The 18,303-nt window shown below is 36.3% G+C and overlaps 1 protein-coding gene across 2 annotated transcripts in view; it reads left to right on the top strand.

Moving 5' to 3' along the window:
* Positions 1 to 18,303, top strand: part of TEX10 (testis expressed 10) — a 57,451-nt gene that overhangs the window by 17,889 nt on the left and 21,259 nt on the right. For both annotated transcript variants that reach the window (XM_029202103.1, XM_029202102.1), the window contains 6 exons: positions 2,222 to 2,460; positions 3,190 to 3,325; positions 4,828 to 5,003; positions 6,671 to 6,848; positions 12,231 to 12,319; positions 13,848 to 13,981. In XM_029202103.1, the coding sequence (XP_029057936.1) occupies positions 2,222 to 2,460; positions 3,190 to 3,325; positions 4,828 to 5,003; positions 6,671 to 6,848; positions 12,231 to 12,319; positions 13,848 to 13,981 (952 nt within the window). The remainder of the gene's footprint in view (positions 1 to 2,221; positions 2,461 to 3,189; positions 3,326 to 4,827; positions 5,004 to 6,670; positions 6,849 to 12,230; positions 12,320 to 13,847; positions 13,982 to 18,303) is intronic.

The following is an 18,303-nucleotide window of genomic DNA, read 5'->3' as shown; positions in this document are numbered from 1 at the left end:
ACTGGGATTAAGTTTTATGTAAGAGCTGTTTTTACTTCCAGTTCACCTTTACCCTGGAAGGGAGGCCCTTAAGGGTCCAGCTTGAAGTAGGGGTAATATATGAAAGTCCCCATGTTTGGCAGGCCCTGGGCTTTGTTTGACTTTTCCCTGTGAGGCCTCTAAAAGGTTAGTTCATTTTTCCAGCCTTTTCTTTGGAATTGGCAGTTGCCCTCAGGTCTTGCTTTATTTTAGATTTGGGGACCCAGTAAATGTTCATTATCTTGTTGGCTCTTGAATGCTTTTGAGTTGTTAAAAACTATTTCATCCAGCTTTTAAAAGTTATTCTCAGGAAGGGGATTAGTTCTAATTACCTGCTGTGTCATTGAAAATGAGAGTTTCCCCAGTGGCCTGCCTCCCTTTTATAGAATTGGTGGTCGGCTTATTTAGACTTTAAAATTTTGTATAAATTATTGGAGGAGCAGGATGAATTCTCCCAAGTTTGCAGTGTCGACTGAGACCTTCCAGACAGTAATAGATTATGTTGCTTGAGGTAAACTTAGGTAGATCTTGGAAAGCTCTACCTTTGTTGAAGAAATGCTGCAATTGAGTTTTTGTGTGGTCTAGTTAGTGTAAAATGTGCCTTGGTTTTGGGTGCTGAGCAGTTTGCCAAAGAGAACCTACTAGTAATTTTGGGTTTGTGGTATAGATTGCTAGTTGTCTGTCTCAGCTTTCATTCATTCTCCCCTCTCTTAGTGATGGAATTTCCAGGTTTTAGCTGGGCATATGACTACACAAAATAAAAACTAGATTTCCTAACTTCTTTTGTAGTTAGGAGTGGTCATGTGGGTAATTTCTATTTGAATAGCTCCGACTCCTCCCTCCAGTGTCAGACTTATACATTGAGTTGTTTGATGGCCATCTCTGCCTGGATTTATACCAGAGACACTTTAAGCTCAACATGTTAAAGGTAGAATTTATTTTCTAGATATTTGCTCCTCTCTGCTACTTCATCTCCATTTCCCAGTCAGCAGTGCTAGAACCCTCGATTCTTCCAATCCTCATCAACCCAAAACTCACATACATGTATACATTTAAGCAGACTTCAAATCCAGCTAATTTTTATTCTTCCTAAATGTCCCCCTTTCTCCCAATCTGTACCAATATTGGTTCTTGCACTTGTCGTGTCTTGCCTGTATTGCTCAAATAGACATACAACTGCTTCTTTGTTTAGAGTCTTGTAACTCTGATTTTTTCTTTTCCATCCGCAGAATTATCCATCTGAAACAACTTTTCAAGCATGTTACTCCTATGCCTGCAGAGTTGATTTCAGTGTCCTTAGCCTTCAACTCTTTGTTATCTGGTCCCATTTTACTTTTTTAGGCTCATTTGTCATTCCTAGCCCTACATTTGATCCCGATAGCACCAGATTTTTAAAATTTTCCTTCCCATGTATTTGTGGTTCCTTACTACTATGTCCTTGCATGCCTAATCCAGGATTAACTTTTTCTTTTAAAATAAGTTAGTTTGAGGTTTTTAAAAACTTTAATCAACTGTACATGTTTCTGAACATGAAAATGTTCAGAATTGAATACTGTTGAATACATTGTAGCCTGAAATAAGTATTTATATCCTAAGTTGCAAATTTTGTTAAGATATTCTATTTAAAGTTTTTTTTTTTGAAATTTCTTTGAAGCTTTGAAAGAAATGTGTTTTATTTGGCTAGAAAGAAGTGATTTTAATATGTGAGTCATAAAATTAAGTCGTTTCAGAATAGTGCTTATCTGGACCAGTCTCCTATTTCACACATAAGGAAATTGTGGCCGGGAGAAATTAGTGTTTCTGTTAAGTCAAACTGAGTTAGAAGCAAAATCAAGGTCTACTGTGACCTCCATCCTAATATAAGTATCTGCTTAAAGAAAATCTTCCAAGTGTGTTGAGGTTTTCAAGTCTTCTTACCTCCAATTACATCTAGGATTACCAGGCAATGTTACAAGAGCCTGTACTTTTTGTGTGAATAGCAGCTTGGGTAATGAACTGAACAATATGCATTCTTTATGTCTTAACAAGCCTGATTTCATAATGAATGGTTTATTTACAAAACAGTGGCTTTATATTCCCGACCTCTTGGCAGTTTATCCTAGGAGGAATATTTTTTGACCCACTGATTATTTTAAGTATTCTAAGTGAAGCAGGCATGGTAGATATAACACTTAGAGATGTGTGTGTCTTTGTTTGTTTTTAGCATCAAGCATTGCACGATTCTCTCCAATAATGTAGATCATCTCTTACTGAATTTAACACTGTCTGATATCATGGTCTCCCTGGCAAATGCCTCAACTTTGCAGAAGGATTCCAATTGGATAGAAATGATAAGGAAATTTGTAACAGAGACCCTTGAAGATGGCTTTAGGCTAAATAGTAAGCAGCTGAACAGATTGCTTGGGGTCTCGTGGAGGTTAATGCAGATACAACCAAACAGAGGTAGGTGTTACTGCTTTGTCCTTATATAAGAGGAGCTCTTATGCATGCTATTTAGAGTCTAGCTTTGAGTTAATGACTTTCAAACATTTCACGTAGTCAAGTTATTTACATTCAAGCCATGAAAGGTAGCTAGCATAATTATAAAGGAATATCTACTTGAACACTGAAATCGTTTATGGCTCAGAGCATCCCTTTCTCAGTGAGTAGGTCCACTCTGAAGTTAATTGGTAGGATTTCTACTAGATTACAGAGTTGGAGTGAAAGGAGGTAGGTGTTATTAAGATGAAATGACAGTGAGTCTAATGATGAAGAAATACTCTCTTCTGATGTAATTTGATTAGAAATTGATGAATCCTGCTTATCTTTTTACCTTTCTTGTAGCTTGAAGTTATGTTGCATTAAGTCAGTTTTTAGTGTGACTTACTAATTCTTTTCATTCAGAAACAGAGCTTTCCTGTTTGGTTTCCAGCTTATCCACCTTTCTAGTCTGGTTTTTGTCATCCCTGCCTAGGTTTGTTGTCTCTTAGGAAAATTTACTCTGCAGTCTCTGGTTGGTTTGACTTTCGTATTAGTCAGGCTATTACTGTAGGATTTTGACAGTAGTCATCAGTTTGTGTCTAAGGTCTGCTTTGTCATAGGAGCAAAGTAAAGTACTTTTGTGCTTTTTAGAATTAGGGGGCTGTTGAAGAAACATTTTTGAATCATATGCAGTTTTTTTCTTTTTTTTAGAGGCTACGGAGTCTCTTATTAAGGCAGTTTATACATTGTATCAGCAGAGAGGCCTTCTCCTTCCAGTTCGGACTCTGTTACTGAAGTTTTTCAGTAAAATCTATCAAAAAGAAGAACTGAGATCTTACAGAGTCAGGTAAAGTTTCCTTTGTTATTTTGCTTTTCTTTTTCTCACCAAGTTATTTTGTAGTCTTTTTAAATAATAGACTAGGTGGGGTGATTAAATCTTTGGAGAAATTCACTCTTTATATCCTATTTGGTTGCATTTAAGAAAAGAGAAGAAATTTAATTTTATAAAGAAGCATACATAATAGTGCCAGTAATCTTTATATGCATAACTGAGCAGATAAAAGTCTCTTTGAGCATATATTTCCACTTGTCCACTTAACAGCTAAAGGGCAGTTGGAACAACCTGTAGCAGCCTCGGCCTTTTCTTTTGCCTCCCATAAAAATTATGGAGGTTTAACAGCTGGTCCTTAGTGACATATTTGAGACATACGGTATAAGAATGAGGGCAGTAGAAGAGGAGGTGTGAAATGGGTGAAGGGGATTAAGAGCTACAAACTTAGTTATAAAGTAAATAAGCCACGGGGATGTAATATGTAGCATAAGGAATAATAATACTGTAATAACTTTGTATGGGGACAAATGGTGACTTATGGTGATCATTTGTAATGTATGCATATGTCAAATTATTATGTAGTATATACCTGAAACTAACATATAATACTGTATGTTAAAAATATTTCAGTAGATTTTTAAAAAATGAGGGCAGTAAAAGATGAGAAGGTTTCTGGCTTAGTTTGGTGCTACCAGCTGAAATAGACAACACAAAGAATAGAACTAAGGAATCAGGTTTTTGATATGGTGAGTTTGAGGTTTATTTGGGATAGTCGGGAAGAGGTGTTTGGGTGGAACGTAGAGATTCGGGATACATAGGTGGTTGTTAGAACGTATTTGAGTCTTTACTGTAAGTCAGGTGCTTTTCTTAATCTCTCAATACTCATATTTGAAGTGTAGGTACTATTGGCTTCTGTCTTAACAGAAGGAAACGGATTCTTAGGTTAAATAATCTGGTGAGTGTCATGCAACTAAGGGCAGTGGAACCGAGACTTAAGTTCAGGTCTGTCTGACTACGAAGGTCATGCTTAGTTAAGTCACTAAGGGGGACAGCAAAAGTGATTGCTGTTACCTGAGTAAGGAGACATTAGAGCATTAGCAAGTATATAAAAGAACTGAAATATGAAATAACACAAGTTTGAAGTCATTTAATGTGGGGGCACCCTACACTGAATGCATCAATGACTTAATGTAGTGTAATAATTAACGCTAACTAGTATAAATAGTTCACGAAGAGTTAAGTAGTGTCTGTGTCCTTTAAGATAAAAATACAGTTTACATACTGCCGCAAATCACATGAACTTTTAATATAGTGGGTAAAACTTTAGAAACTGCTATAGTGAAATAAATGATGCCGGCCATCTTGTAGGCTCTCACATGTTTAAATAAGTAAATGTGGTGTTATTGGTAGATGATTTGTCACTTTGTGTGGTGTTTTAAATTTAAAATATTCTTTGTTTAAATTAATTTCCATTGTCTTTGAAAATTACACTTTATTTCATTTTTCCTTGACCTTAGGTATCGTAGTAAAGTGTTATCCCGTTGGTTGGCTGGTTTACCATTGCAACTTGCTCATCTTGGCTCCCGAAACCCTGAGCTCTCAACACAGCTTATTGACATTATCCATACCGCTGCAGCACGAGCAAATAAAGAATTACTAAAAAGTTTACAAGTTACTGCTCTCCGAATCTATGGTAAGAGTTTTGTTTAACTATGTAAGTAATAATTGGTCTATCCCAATTTAGGAGAGACGTTTCAAAGGGGGAGCTCTTTAGGTTTGCTTTTCCTTTAAATTATTATAAATTAATTATACCATGGGAAAATTAACAAAACATCAAACAGTAAATTCATTTTCAGTAGTATTATCTATTAGAATAGTTCTAGAAATTAATGGTTATAGATACTTCTTGCATTCTTTTTTTAAAATTTATGTATTTTTGTCTGCTTTGGATCTCTGTTGCTGTGTGCGGGCTTTCTCTAGTTGCAGCGAGCAGGGGTTACTCTTCGTTGTGGTGCACGGGCTTCTCATTGTGGTGGCTTCCCTTGTTGCAGAGCGCAGGCTGTAGGCATGCAGGCTTTAGTAGTTGTGGCACTCGGGCTCAGTAGTTGTGGCTCGTGGGCTCTAGAGTGCAGGCTCAGTAGTTGTGACGCACGGGCTTAGTTGCTCCGCAGCATGTGGGATCTTCCCAGACCAGGGATTGAACCCGTGTCCCCTGCATTGGCAGGCGGATTCTTAACCACTGCGCCACCAGGGAAGCCCCTTAAATTGTCTTTTAAGCTACATGTTACTCACAAATTCAAAACTGATCAGGTATTTTTATAAAGTTCCTTTGAAGCTTTGGTGGCAAATTTTACTTACTTAACCATAATGGATATCTTGTATGACTTTCATCTATTAATAACTTTTTTATTCATCACTGAAACTTTCATTTTCTAAGCAAAAATATCAGTAAAGCATACTAGGATATATACATATATATAATTTATATTTATTATTGGGATATAATTCATATACCATAAAATTTGCCATTTTACAATGTACAATTCTTTGATTTTTTAACATAGTCCCATGATTGTGCAATAGTGTTCATTATCTAATTCCAGAATATTTTTATCACCCCAAAAAGAAACTGTACCATTAGTAAGTCCCTCCCTACTTTATCCTTCCCCACCTCCTGGCAACCACTAATCTTCTTTTCTGTCTCTGTGTATTTGCTTATTCTGGACATTTTTTATAGATGGAATTATACAATATGGGTCCTTTGAGTCTGCCTTCTTTCACTTAATATACTGTTTTTAGGATTCATCTATGTTATAGCATATATCAGTATTTTATTTCTTTTTAATGTTGAGTAGTACTCCATTGTGTGGATATACCACTTATATTTATCCATTCATTAGGTGATAGACATTGGTTTGTTTCCACCTTTTGTGGGTAATATTTTAAAATCTATATTTTTCAGTATTGCTCATATGTGGGGTCGTGTGTGTGTGTGTACACAGATAGGTCTTTGGCTTTAAGTCGATATTATAATTGTCACTGTTGGCAGAAGTGCTTGTTTTTTACTGTTTCGCTTTGTCTCCAATCCCGTTAACCACATCATAGTTTTTATTTCAAATAACACATTTGAATGTTATGAAATTAATAGAGTGTTAAACATATCTTTAAATAATGATGTATTCAGTGTTTTACTCTAGACAGTACCTTAAGCCATACATACATGCTTTGTGAAAAAACTTTTTTCCATGTAATTGATGTATTAGAATTCAACATAACGCAGTGAAAGTAATCACTTAATCTGCTTTATTAACTCTGGTTTGTATATCTTTTTTAGTTTAACTTATCTTCTTACCCCACTAGATCCACAAGAAGGCACTGTGGTGGTTCTCCCAGCAGAGTCTCAACAGCTTTTGGTCCAGCTTGTATATTTTCTACCCAGTCTGCCTGCTGATTTGCTTTCTCGGTTAAGTCGTTGCTGTATTATGGGAAGACTCAGTTCAAGTTTGGCTGCCATGCTTATCGGGATACTGCACATGAGGTAGCATGCTCAAGTGAGCTGTATTTTAAGTGTATAATCTTCCCCCCCCCCCCACCCTCTGTCCTTTTACTGGCAATTCATGAACTATAGAGGCTTTTTAAAATACTGCTCCTCCCTTCATTTGCTCTTAATGCAACAGTTAAAACTGTCGATACTCTTATTAGATAGAGGAAGTTCACTAGAGTAAGACTGTTTCACATTATTTGTTTAGTGACTTGTGTAGGAGGATTGGAACAAGGGTTAAAATTATCAAAAGTATGCAGTAAGAAACCATAAACAAGACCAAAAGACAACCCTCAGAATGGGAGAAAATATTTGCAAATGAAGCAACTGACAAAGGATTAATTTCCAAAATTTATAAGCAGCTCATGCAGCTCAATAACAAAAAAATAAACAACCCAATCCAAAAATGGGCAGAAGACCTAAATAGACATTTCTCCAAAGAAGATATACAGACTGCCAACAAACACATGAAAGAATGCTCAACATCATTAATCATTAGAGAAATGCAAATCAAAACTACAATGAGATATCATCTCACACCAGTCAGAATGGCCATCATCAAAAAATCTAGAAACAATAAATGCTGGAGAGGGTGTGGAGAAAAGGGAACACTCCTGCACTGCTGGTGGGAATGTGAATTGGTACAGCCACTGTGGAGAACAGTATGGAGGTTTCTTAAAAAACTACAAATAGAACTACCATATGACCCAGCAATCCCACTACTGGGCATGTACCCTGAGAAAACCATAATTCAAAAAGAGTCATGTACCAAAATGTTCATTGCAGCTCTATTTACAATAGCCCGGAGATGGAAACAACCTAAGTGTCCATCATCGGATGAATGGATAAAGAAGATGTGTCACATATATACAATGGAATATTACTCAGCCATAAAAAGAAACGAAATTGAGCTATTTGTAATGAGGTGGATAGACCTAGAGTCTGTCATACAGAGTGAAGTAAGTCAGAAAGAGAAAGACAAATACCGTATGCTAACACATATATATGGAATTTAAGGGAAAAAAAGGTCATGAAGAACCTAGTGGTAAGACAGGAATAAAGACACAGACCTACTGGAGAACGGACTTGAGGATATGGGGAGGGGGAAGGGTGAGCTGTGACAAAGCGAGAGAGAGGCATGGACATATATACACTACCAAACGTAAGGTAGATAGCTAGTGGGAAGCAGCCGCATAGCTCGGTGCTTTGTGACCGCCTGGAGGGGTGGGATAGGGAGGGTGGGAGGGAGGGAGACGCAAGAGGGAAGAGATATGGGAACATATGTATATGTATAACTGATTCACTTTGTTATAAAGCAGAAACGAACACACCATTGTAAAGCAATTATACCCCAATAAAGATGTTAAAAAAAAAAAAGTATGCAGTAAGGGTTCAGTGGCAGGTGAGAGCACTGTGCTTAAAACCTTTGGTGTTACAGAATGGCAGTACAGACCTTCCTTTCTGGAAGGGAGCTCAGAATTTAATGTAGCTGACGAAGTAAATAAGTTTGTAGACTCAGACAAGGAATCACTTGAAATATCTTTGTGTGCGCGCGCGTGTGTGTGTGTGTGTGGCAAAATATACATAACATGAAACTTACCATTTTAACCAGTTTTAGGTATACAGTTAAAACTGTTCAGTGGCATTAAGTGCATTCATATTGTTGTGCAACCAGCACCACTGTTCATCTCCAGAACTTTTCATCATCCCAAACTGAAACTCTGTACTAATCATTTCCCCTTCCCCCAGCCCCCGTTTACCACTATTTTATCTTCATGATTTTGATTATTTTAGGTAACCTCATATAAATGGAATCATACCATATTTTCCTTTTGTGTTTTGCTTATTTCACTCAGTGTAACTTTTCAGGGTTCATCCATATTGTAGCATGTTTCACGGTTTCCTTTTTTAAGTCTGAATATTCAGTATTCCATTATACCACATTTTGTTTATTCATCTGTTGATGGACTCTTGGTTGTTTCTACCCTTTGGCTATGGTGAATAATGCTGCTGTGAACACTGGTGTACAGATACCTGTTTGACTCCTTTTCATTCTTTTGGCTATATACCCAGAAGTGGAATTGCCAGATCATATGGTAATCTGTTTAATTTTTCAAGGAACTGCCATACTGTTTTCCATAGTGACTGTACCATTTTACTCTGAAAGGTCTTATAACTAATAGTGTTTCGTATTGCGAGTGTTCAGAATATTCTTAAAAATTTCATGTCTGTATCAGGTATGGTACTTTAGTATTCAGCAATACTTGTTAATGATTGTGGCCTATGGACAGGGTCTGATACGGTTTTAGGCAGAACTGAAAATGTAAAGCCTAGCTTCCTTGTGGCTTCTTGTACAGATCCCCTATCCCAGTTCAATAGGAGTAGCTCACGTTATTAGTAGATTTTCTTTGGCTTTGTTTGCCAGTCTCTTCATACCAGTATAGGACATACGTTTGAGTGTTGTCACCTAGAATGTGCTTCATAACTGATAACATTTCCTTTTAGCAAAAGAGAGCTGTTTGCAATGTGTTGTTTGTATGTGAAAATTCAGGGTTTATTTCTGTGTTCATGTGCATTAAAGAAAGACTTGGTCTTAATTTGAAGTACTCTAAACATTTATTAGTTTCCCATGTTTTCCTTTCTTAGAAATTAAAAAACAAAACAAAAAAAAACCAAAGCCCTGCTCTTTGTCTAGTGCAGCACGTAATGCTAGGCCTTTAAAGAAATATTATTTCTTTTCTTATAACTTAAGTGGTTTCAAGTTAATAAAACTTCCAGTGGAGGGCACTGTTCCTTTGATATAACTATTGGAGGCTCTGTTTTAACATTCATTTAAAAGCACCTTTTGAACACTTCTTGAAATTGATTCTCTTTGGAAGCTGTATTTAATATCTTTATCAGTTATGATTGACTTATGCTTAATAACTTTTGTCAAGGATTTTTTTCAAAAGTTTTTTTACTTTTTGTGGATTTGTGGTGAGTATTGAGAAAATCTATTAATTTACAAATAATGGTCATAGGGGTTTATAATTATTAAGAGCAGAATGTCATTGTAGTTAAAAGTCCACTAAGTTAAATTTTGCTTTTTAGTATTTGCACGGAGTCTGTTAGTAGACTTCTCTTTCTATAGATGTATTGTTCCTATTCAAATTAATCTCTCTTAAAAAATAAAACAAAATTGGAACTTTTCAGCTTTCTCAGGCCAGTGGCATTATTATTGTATCACTTTTCCTAGATTTAGAATTTAAGAATTTTAAGAATATTTCCTTAGAAATAACCTGGGTTATTTCATATGTTTAGTTTTCTCTTCAAAATACCCCTTTCTGTCCCTGATCATGACTATAAACTAGCCAGCTTTTTCATTATCTCCCACCTGTACTATTACAGCAAGTAGTCTTGCTTCTTAGTCCCATCTATTTTGTGCATTGTTGCCAGATTAATTTTCCTGAAATGTTCCTTTAATTTCTGATTTTCATCTGTTACATTAATTGGACTGTGAGATCTAGTTCACTTCAGGTACTGTTCTGTTGCTCTGCTGTCTGTATCTGAGAGACTTTAAGAGCAGGTTACCAGCAAAGAATATCTGTGTTCCATGTGTGAAAAACTCATCAGCTAAAAAACAGTTGGTCTTCATTTTATCTTTTAAAAAGTGTACTTAGAATTCCTGCTCCTACCTTTTTTACCATCTACTTAGAGCTTGTTGAGTTTGATTTTTTTCCCCCATCTGTGTTGTTCTACTGGCCTTTACTCATTCCTTATCCTCTCTGCTCCTAGTTTATTTACAGCTGGGTTGGGGAACATAAGACGTAAATGTGGAAAGGTAATGTACACTGTTAGATAAAAATATCAGAGAAGGGAGAAGTTCTTGGACTGAGAAATTTGGCTTGGTTTTTTTTTTTTTTTTTTTTTTGCGGTACGCGGGCCTCTCCCGTTACGGAGCACAGGCTCCAGACGTGCAGGCTCAGCGGCCATGGCTCACGGGCCTAGCCGCTCTGCGGCATGTGGGATCTTCCCAGACCGGGGCACGAACCCGTGTCCCCTGCATCGGCAGGCGGACTCTGAACCACTGCGCCACCAGGGAAGCCCCTGGCTTGGTTTTTAAGTAGGGTGAATATGTGAGCTGGACTGCCAGGAACAGTTCTAGTTTACTTCTTTTGTCCCAGCATGTTTAGTAATAGCATCCCCTTTTACTCTCAGAAGTGTTCTGGCTTGGACAGTATATATATTCATCATAGTTTTAAGGACAGCGTGATATATTGCTTGTCTTTTGTCCAAACTAGACTCTTAAATGGATTTCCTACCCCCTTTAGCCACTGGATGGCACAGTTTTCACTGGGTTCAAGAGGATATTAGTTTGTTTTCTAATCATCATTTTGTACTCCTTTCCATTGAGCATCTCTGATGTTTTATAGACTCTTAGCTTGCGATATTCCCTCCATAGCCCTTTGCTTATTGTGAGAATGATAATCAGAAGAGTGTTTCCATTATTTTTAACTCCCCAACTTTTAAGAATGTTAATAAATACAATTATTTCATAGGTAAAAAGTTTTTAGTGCTTTTAGTTGAATTAGAAATTCCTAATTTTGTGTGACATTTATTCAGATTTCTGTGATAAAAATTAGTAGTCTCAGCTTGTTGGATCTGATCATTCTCAGCTTTTTTTTTTTTTTTTTTTTGCTATATCCATGGTTGACATTTGCTCTATTCCTTCTTAGACTTACCTTGAAGAGAGTTTTTAAAGGAGTCACTGGAAACTGATCTTATAGCAGGAACCAACTAATCCTCATTTAATGAGAAGCTGCTGTGCATTTAGCTATTCCCTGGAGTCCCCTACCAGTACTTCAGCCACAATATTGTGAAGTAGACCTAGTTACAACTTTGAAAAGAATAGGAACACATAGTTATCTTAGAGTGGCTTTAAATTGAAGTATTCTTTGCCTAATTAAGATACTTTTGCTTAGGTAGGAAGCAGGAACTTGTTTAAACTTAACTCATTTATGTAAGCAAGGTAAGACTTTATAAAAATCAAGCAGTAAATACATAGCAGCTGAACATACTACTGAAAAGCAAAACTTTATCTTGGCTCCTTGAGTCTGATTTTCAAGTGGTGTGGAAAATTTTTTAAGTTTGTACGATATTTGTGGACCAATTATGCTTTTCAGTGAAACTTTACATAAATATAAATAAGTTAGAAGTTACATTTTCCATATTGTGGTACTTGAACCCTTATATATAAAGTTAATACGTACTGTGGATCTTGTTTAAGCTATTAAATTAGACTTGTTTTCAATAAAGAAAAATGGTTATATATACTGTGCTTTTATTCTTGAGTCTTCAAGTGGTCACTTCTCGTAATAGTTCTCCCATTGTTTATTATAGATCATCATTTTCTGGATGGAAGTCTTCAGTTAAAGACTGGTTGATGAGTGATGTGGACTATTTCAGCTTCTTATTTTCAACACTTACAGGTAACCACATTGATCTGCCAAGTTAAGGAAAGGAAAAAAGCCTAGTATGAAGATTCTTCTGAGATTTACTCTCATACTTGTTTGGCTCTAAGATTTGAACCCCATTGCATACTTGAAAAAGTTGATGAACAGAATAGCCATTTTAAACATGTTTGAAATGTTTAACATGATAGGAAGGATATCAGATTTCAATTAGCCATTTTTTGCATTCCATTGACCTCAAAGCAAAATTAGTAAAATGAGTCTAGAAATGTTATAAGTTCGATTTCTAAGTATTATTACTATTGTTTTAAATGATGTACTGTCTCAGTATTTTTGTTTTGTACTTGGATGATGACGATGAGAATCTTTGAAATTTTCTGAAGACTTGAAATTTGGAGACTTAATAAGTCAGAATCCAAAAAAATCTTGACAGGTTCTGATAAGGAGCTGAATCTAGCAAGATAAATATTGTGTAAAAGATAAAAGTAGACTCCTACACGTTTATTTGATAGTTTTGGATGTACACATTTGCGATGGCGGTGAAGGCTTTATGTTTTAATAGTAGTACTGGTCAAAAGGTTTAGTGGTTTTAGGAAACTCATTAGGAATCAGTAGTGGGGTGTGGCTTCCAAACTAGATGATGACTCTCTAGGGCGTGTTCACGGAAATATAGTTATCTGAAAACATCAAAGCAGGTAGCTAGGGTCAGACCACATTGCAAGTATTCTGATCATTCCAAGAGTTATCTTTCAGGAGGGACTTTGGCACGTTGTCTGTATAGGTCAGGCCAAGTGTAATAGAGGTGGTAAGAGAATCAGAAATTTTATTATGTAAGGTATGGTTGAAGGAACTGCATTATTGGAAAAAAAAGACTTAGGAGGGATGGAGTAGTTTTAAAACATTTGAAGGGCTATTGTGTAAGAGAATATAGAGTTTGGTATATGTATGAATGAGTATATTATTTTACTTGTTCAATAGCTTTTTTAAACCTACCATTAATTAGAACGATGATGCCTTTCACAGGCACCTTTATTTAAGTAAAGGTGGTAATGCCCCCAATATTAGGGGTAAAACCTGTTTCTTGCTATATTACAGATTGAGTCAGGTTACATCCTTTGTGAACATAATTATATGAATTTTACTACATTACATTACATTGCTAGCATTTTATTTTTAAAAATACTACACATGAAATACAGAAATTCAGAGGAGACAAGGTAGCTTAAAGAAGAATTTAACTTGAAGATACATGTCATCTGTTTTTAAAAAATTAATAAAGAATGTCACGGGCTTCCCTGGTGGTGCAGTGGTTGAGAGTCTGCCTGCCGGTGCAGGGGACACGGGTTTGTGCCCCGGTCCAGGAAGATCCCACGTGCTGTGGAGCGGCTAGGCCCGTGAGCCATGGCCGCTGAGCCTGTGCGTCCGGAGCCTGTGCTCCGCAACGGGAGAGGCCACAACAGTGAGAGGCCCGCGTACCGCAAAAAAAAAAAGAAGTCACTTGCCTTGTGATTTATTTATTTATTGGCTTTCTTTATACCCAAATTAGGGTTTTCAAAAGAGGAGCTGACTTGGCTTCAGAGCCTTCGAGGAGTTCCTCATGTCATCCAGACACAGCTTTCCCCTGTGCTGCTTTACCTTACTGACTTGGATCAATTTTTACACCATTGGGACGTAACAGAGGTAATTGTCCATTTTAAAAGAAACTCATAATTATTAGAATTCAGTTAATCAACCACCAACAGTTGCTGTATGTCAGGGTTGCCTTGTGTAAGATACTTTCAGAGATTCAGAGTAGTATAAAACACAGTCCATGTTCTGAAAGTGCTTGTGATCCTTGGATAGAAGATGTATGTTTCTAAAAGTATTTTCATTATAAGTTATGCCAATACAATAGAATAAATTAGCAGTTTGAACGATAGAGACAAATTTATTTTCTCTTGTCTAGCATAGGGAAGAAAGGATGGATCCATCTATGGAAAAGAGGAAAGGCTACATAGAAAAGGAAGAATTTGACTTAGGTGTTGAAGGATGAATAAGAGTTAGGGTAGGATTTGGTATCCTGAAGGTGGGTTTTTCTAATCAGAAAAGATTATTCGGCATTTCCTTTGGTTTTAAGAATATCTTTTAGATAAATATGTAAATTTAAAGGGAGACTTTGATTATATTTTATTCCTTTTACAAACTATTTAAAACTGTTTAAATAACTTAATATATTCACTATTCGTCAAGTAGTTCAGTTTTTTGACAAACCTTCACAAATGTTACAGTAAATCTTAAATATCTAATAAATTTATATAAGTATGATAAATCTTAATATCTTTAAGTTTCGGTACTGTTTGTAGTGAAATTCAAATTAAAACCACAAGTCTAAATTAATTATTGATATGTTTTAAATTGGAATTACAGGGCTGATCTTTTACCCTAATAGTCAAAATTGTCTTCTGTGTTACAAATATGTAAACTAAATATGTAAAAACATCCTAACTGTTAATACTAAGGATTTGAGTCTCTAAAAACATGTATCTATTAGTTAATTTCTGTTTATTTCTTCAGTTTGTTTCTTTGCATTGGAAAGGTACTTGCCCAGTAGGAATGTCATTGTGTCATCCCAAATAATTTTGGTTTGAACCTTGCAAATTCTGAGGTTACGTTCTCTGCTGGCCAATTTTTTTTTAATGATTCAGAAGGTTTTTGGTTAGGACACTGACTATATATTCTTTTCTTGTAACTCCTAATTGCTAGGCCATAAGCCTTTTTTTTTTTTTTTTTTTAAACTGCTTTGTCAGTGTTCTCAACAAGGTAGTCTCTAGAACCTACATCTATTTTGTTGCTATACCAGTTGATTTTATTAAAATCAACTGATCTATTTACTACTTCTTTCATTCTGTTCCTGAATACTCTTCATTTTCTTCCTGTCCCTTAGGGCTATACCTTTTGTAGGTGTTTAACACATTTCTCTCATGGTTTTGTTTGACTCTGATCACAATACTTAAGTCATGCCAATGACACTTTGTTCTTTTTATTACCCTGGTGCCTATATATACGAACATATATAGGCTCTCAAAAAATAGTGGATTTTAAAAAGTGAAAAATAATGAATTGGGTAACCAACCTAATTATTTAATATCTGAAATTTTATATTAATCCATAGTAAGTGAAGAGAGCTAAGAAAGACTGAGATTGAGGCCTTGAATACTACATTGGGGGGGCTTCCCTGGTGGCGCAGTGGTTGAGAGTCTGCCTGCCGATGCAGGGGACACGGGTTTGTGCCCGGTCCGGGAAGATCTCACATGCCGTGGAGCGGCTAGGCCCGTGAGCCCTGGCCACTGAGCCTGTGCGTCCGGAGGCTGTGCTCCGCAATGGGAGAGTCCACAACAGTGAGAGGCCCGCGTACCGCAAACAAACAAACAAACAGAAAAAAACTACATTGGGAAGTTTAGTTTTGCCAACAGTAGTATTGGTAGTTGTTTTGTAGGACAGACTGTTTCTAATGTTTTTCAACTGTATCATGCTGTATTGGAAAAACCATTGTATGGGGATAAGTGGGCCCCAGATTCCCGGCATAGATTTGTTAGTGTCTAGTTTGGTAACTTGGACAACTCCATTAATCTTCCTCTGACAATTAAATTATCTGTGTAAAGCCAAGACACAATTGTCATGAAAATGTGATCAGTTATATTTCTGAGTGTACATTTGGCAAGAACATGTATTGAACTTCAAGGTTGCTGTCTTTGAAATGTTAAGACATACATTAGGAAAAATCTGAAAGTTTTGGTTTTAGTTTTTGAAGTTCTTAAATGAAGATTTCAGTTTTATTTTGGATAAAATTTGCCATATTTAAGTTGGCCTCTTCATGTGAAATTACTTGAAATATATAGTTTTTGACAGCCTTAGTATAAAAATTTATTTTTCTAATTTTTTTTTTTGGAGTATTATCACAAAGTACAATTTAGAAGAATAGAAGGATAATAGTAAAAAGTGTTCCTCCATTCCCTATCTCCCAGCCATCTGTTTTCCCTCCCTAGTTTCTAAATGTAGTCTTTTTTTTTCTTAATTTTTATTGGAGTATAGTTGCTTTACACTGTTGTGTTAGTTTCTGCTGTACAGTAAAGTGAATCAGTTATACGTATACATATATCCCCTCTTTTTTAGATTTCCTTCCCGTTTAGGTCACCACAGAGCATTAAGTAGAGTTCCCCGTGCTATACAGTAGGTTCTCATTAGTTATCTAGTTTATACACAGTAGTGTATATATGTCAATCCCAATCTCCCAATTCATCCCACCTTCCCTCCCCACCTTGGTATCCCTAAGTTTGTCCTCTACATCCATGTCTTTGTTTCTGCTTTGCCAATAAGTTCATCTGTACCATTTTTCTAGATTCCACATAAAGCAATATTATATATTTGTTTTTCTGACTTACTTCACTCTGTATGACAGTCTCTAGGTCTATCCATGTCTGTGTAAGTGGCACTATTTCGTTCCTTTTTATGGTTAAGTAATATTCCATTGTATACATGTACCACATCTTCTTTATCCATTCCTCTGTTGATGGACATTTAGGTTGCTTCCGTGTCCTGGCTATTGTAAATAGTGCTGCAGTGAACATTGGGGTGCATGTATCTTTTTGAATTATGGCTTTCTCCAGCTATGTGCCCAGGAGTGGTATTGCTGGGTCATATGGTAGTTCTGTTTTTAGTTTTTTGAGGAACCCTCATATTGTTCTCCATAGTGGCTGTGCCAATTTACATTCCCACCGACAGTGTGTAAGGGTTTCCTTCACATCCTCTCCAGCATTTATCGTTTCTAGGTCTTTTGATGATGGCCATTCTGACTGGTGTTAGGTGATAGCTCATCTAAATGTATTCTTTTAGGTAACTTCTGTGTCGTCACAAATGATTACATGTATTCTTTTGGTTTTCTCCTTTTATAGAAATAACATAACTCTGTACGCTGATTTGGATCACACAGTTTTCACTTAGTATATATATATTTTTTTTTAAATTTCTTAATATTTTATTTATTTACTTATTTACTTACTTTTGGCTGCATCGGGTCTTTGTTGCTGTGCGTGGGCTTTCTCTGGTTGTGGCAAGCGGGGGCTGCTCTTTGCTGCAGTGCACAGGCTTCTCATTGCGGTGGCTTCTCTTGTTGCGGAGCATGGGCTCAAGGCACACGGGCTTCAGTAGTTGTGGCACGCAGGCTCAGTAGTGGCTCGTGGGCTCTAGAGCGCAGGCTCAGTAGTTGTGGCGCACAGGCTTAGTTGCTCTGCGGCATGTGGGATCTTCCTGGACCAGGGCTCGAACCCCTGTCCGCTGCATTGGCAGGCGGATTCTTAACCACCGTGCCACCAGGGAAGTCCCACACTTAGTATATTTGCGATCATTTCTTCTGAAAGAATTGTATGACATTGCCGTTAATGATGGAAATAGTAATTAACAGGGAAAGATCACAAAGGGAAAAGGAATCTCTAGACAGAGATACTGTTTCCAAATGGAGATGTCTATTCCAGAGCCAATGAAAGGTTTTAAGGTTAATTTTATTTGTGATTTATAAAATTTTGAATGGTTTTAAAAGTTATTTTTTAACTAAGTTCTGAAGGATAATAATAAAACATTAATCTAGTTTAAGAAATAGAATGTTTTTCATTATTTTTGAAACTCCTATGTGCTTTTCCCCTGTCCCTTTAGAGTAACACTGTCTTAAATTTTATCATGCTCTTGCTCCTTTATAGTTTTACCATATTAGCATGTAATTCCAAACCATATTGTTTAGTCTTACATGTCATTGAACTTTTTAAAAGTGAAATATTTTTTAGTAATTTCCTTTTTTTCATTCAGTATACTAAGATACCCATGTTAATGTGTAAGCAGTTGTTCATTCTTTTTCATTGCTATGTAGCATTCCATTGTAATCAGATATCATGATTGATTGTTTTTCATAGTTTCAGTATTTTTTTTCATAGTTTCAGTATTTTTAATCATTCCATTTTTATCTCCACTTT

This window comes from Monodon monoceros, unplaced genomic scaffold, assembly GCF_005190385.1.
Source record: "Monodon monoceros isolate NGI ecotype Baffin Bay Population unplaced genomic scaffold, NGI_Narwhal_1 Super_Scaffold_5, whole genome shotgun sequence".
In the NCBI taxonomy this organism is placed as follows: domain Eukaryota; kingdom Metazoa; phylum Chordata; class Mammalia; order Artiodactyla; family Monodontidae; genus Monodon; species Monodon monoceros.
This window is presented reverse-complemented; position numbering and strand designations above follow the sequence as displayed.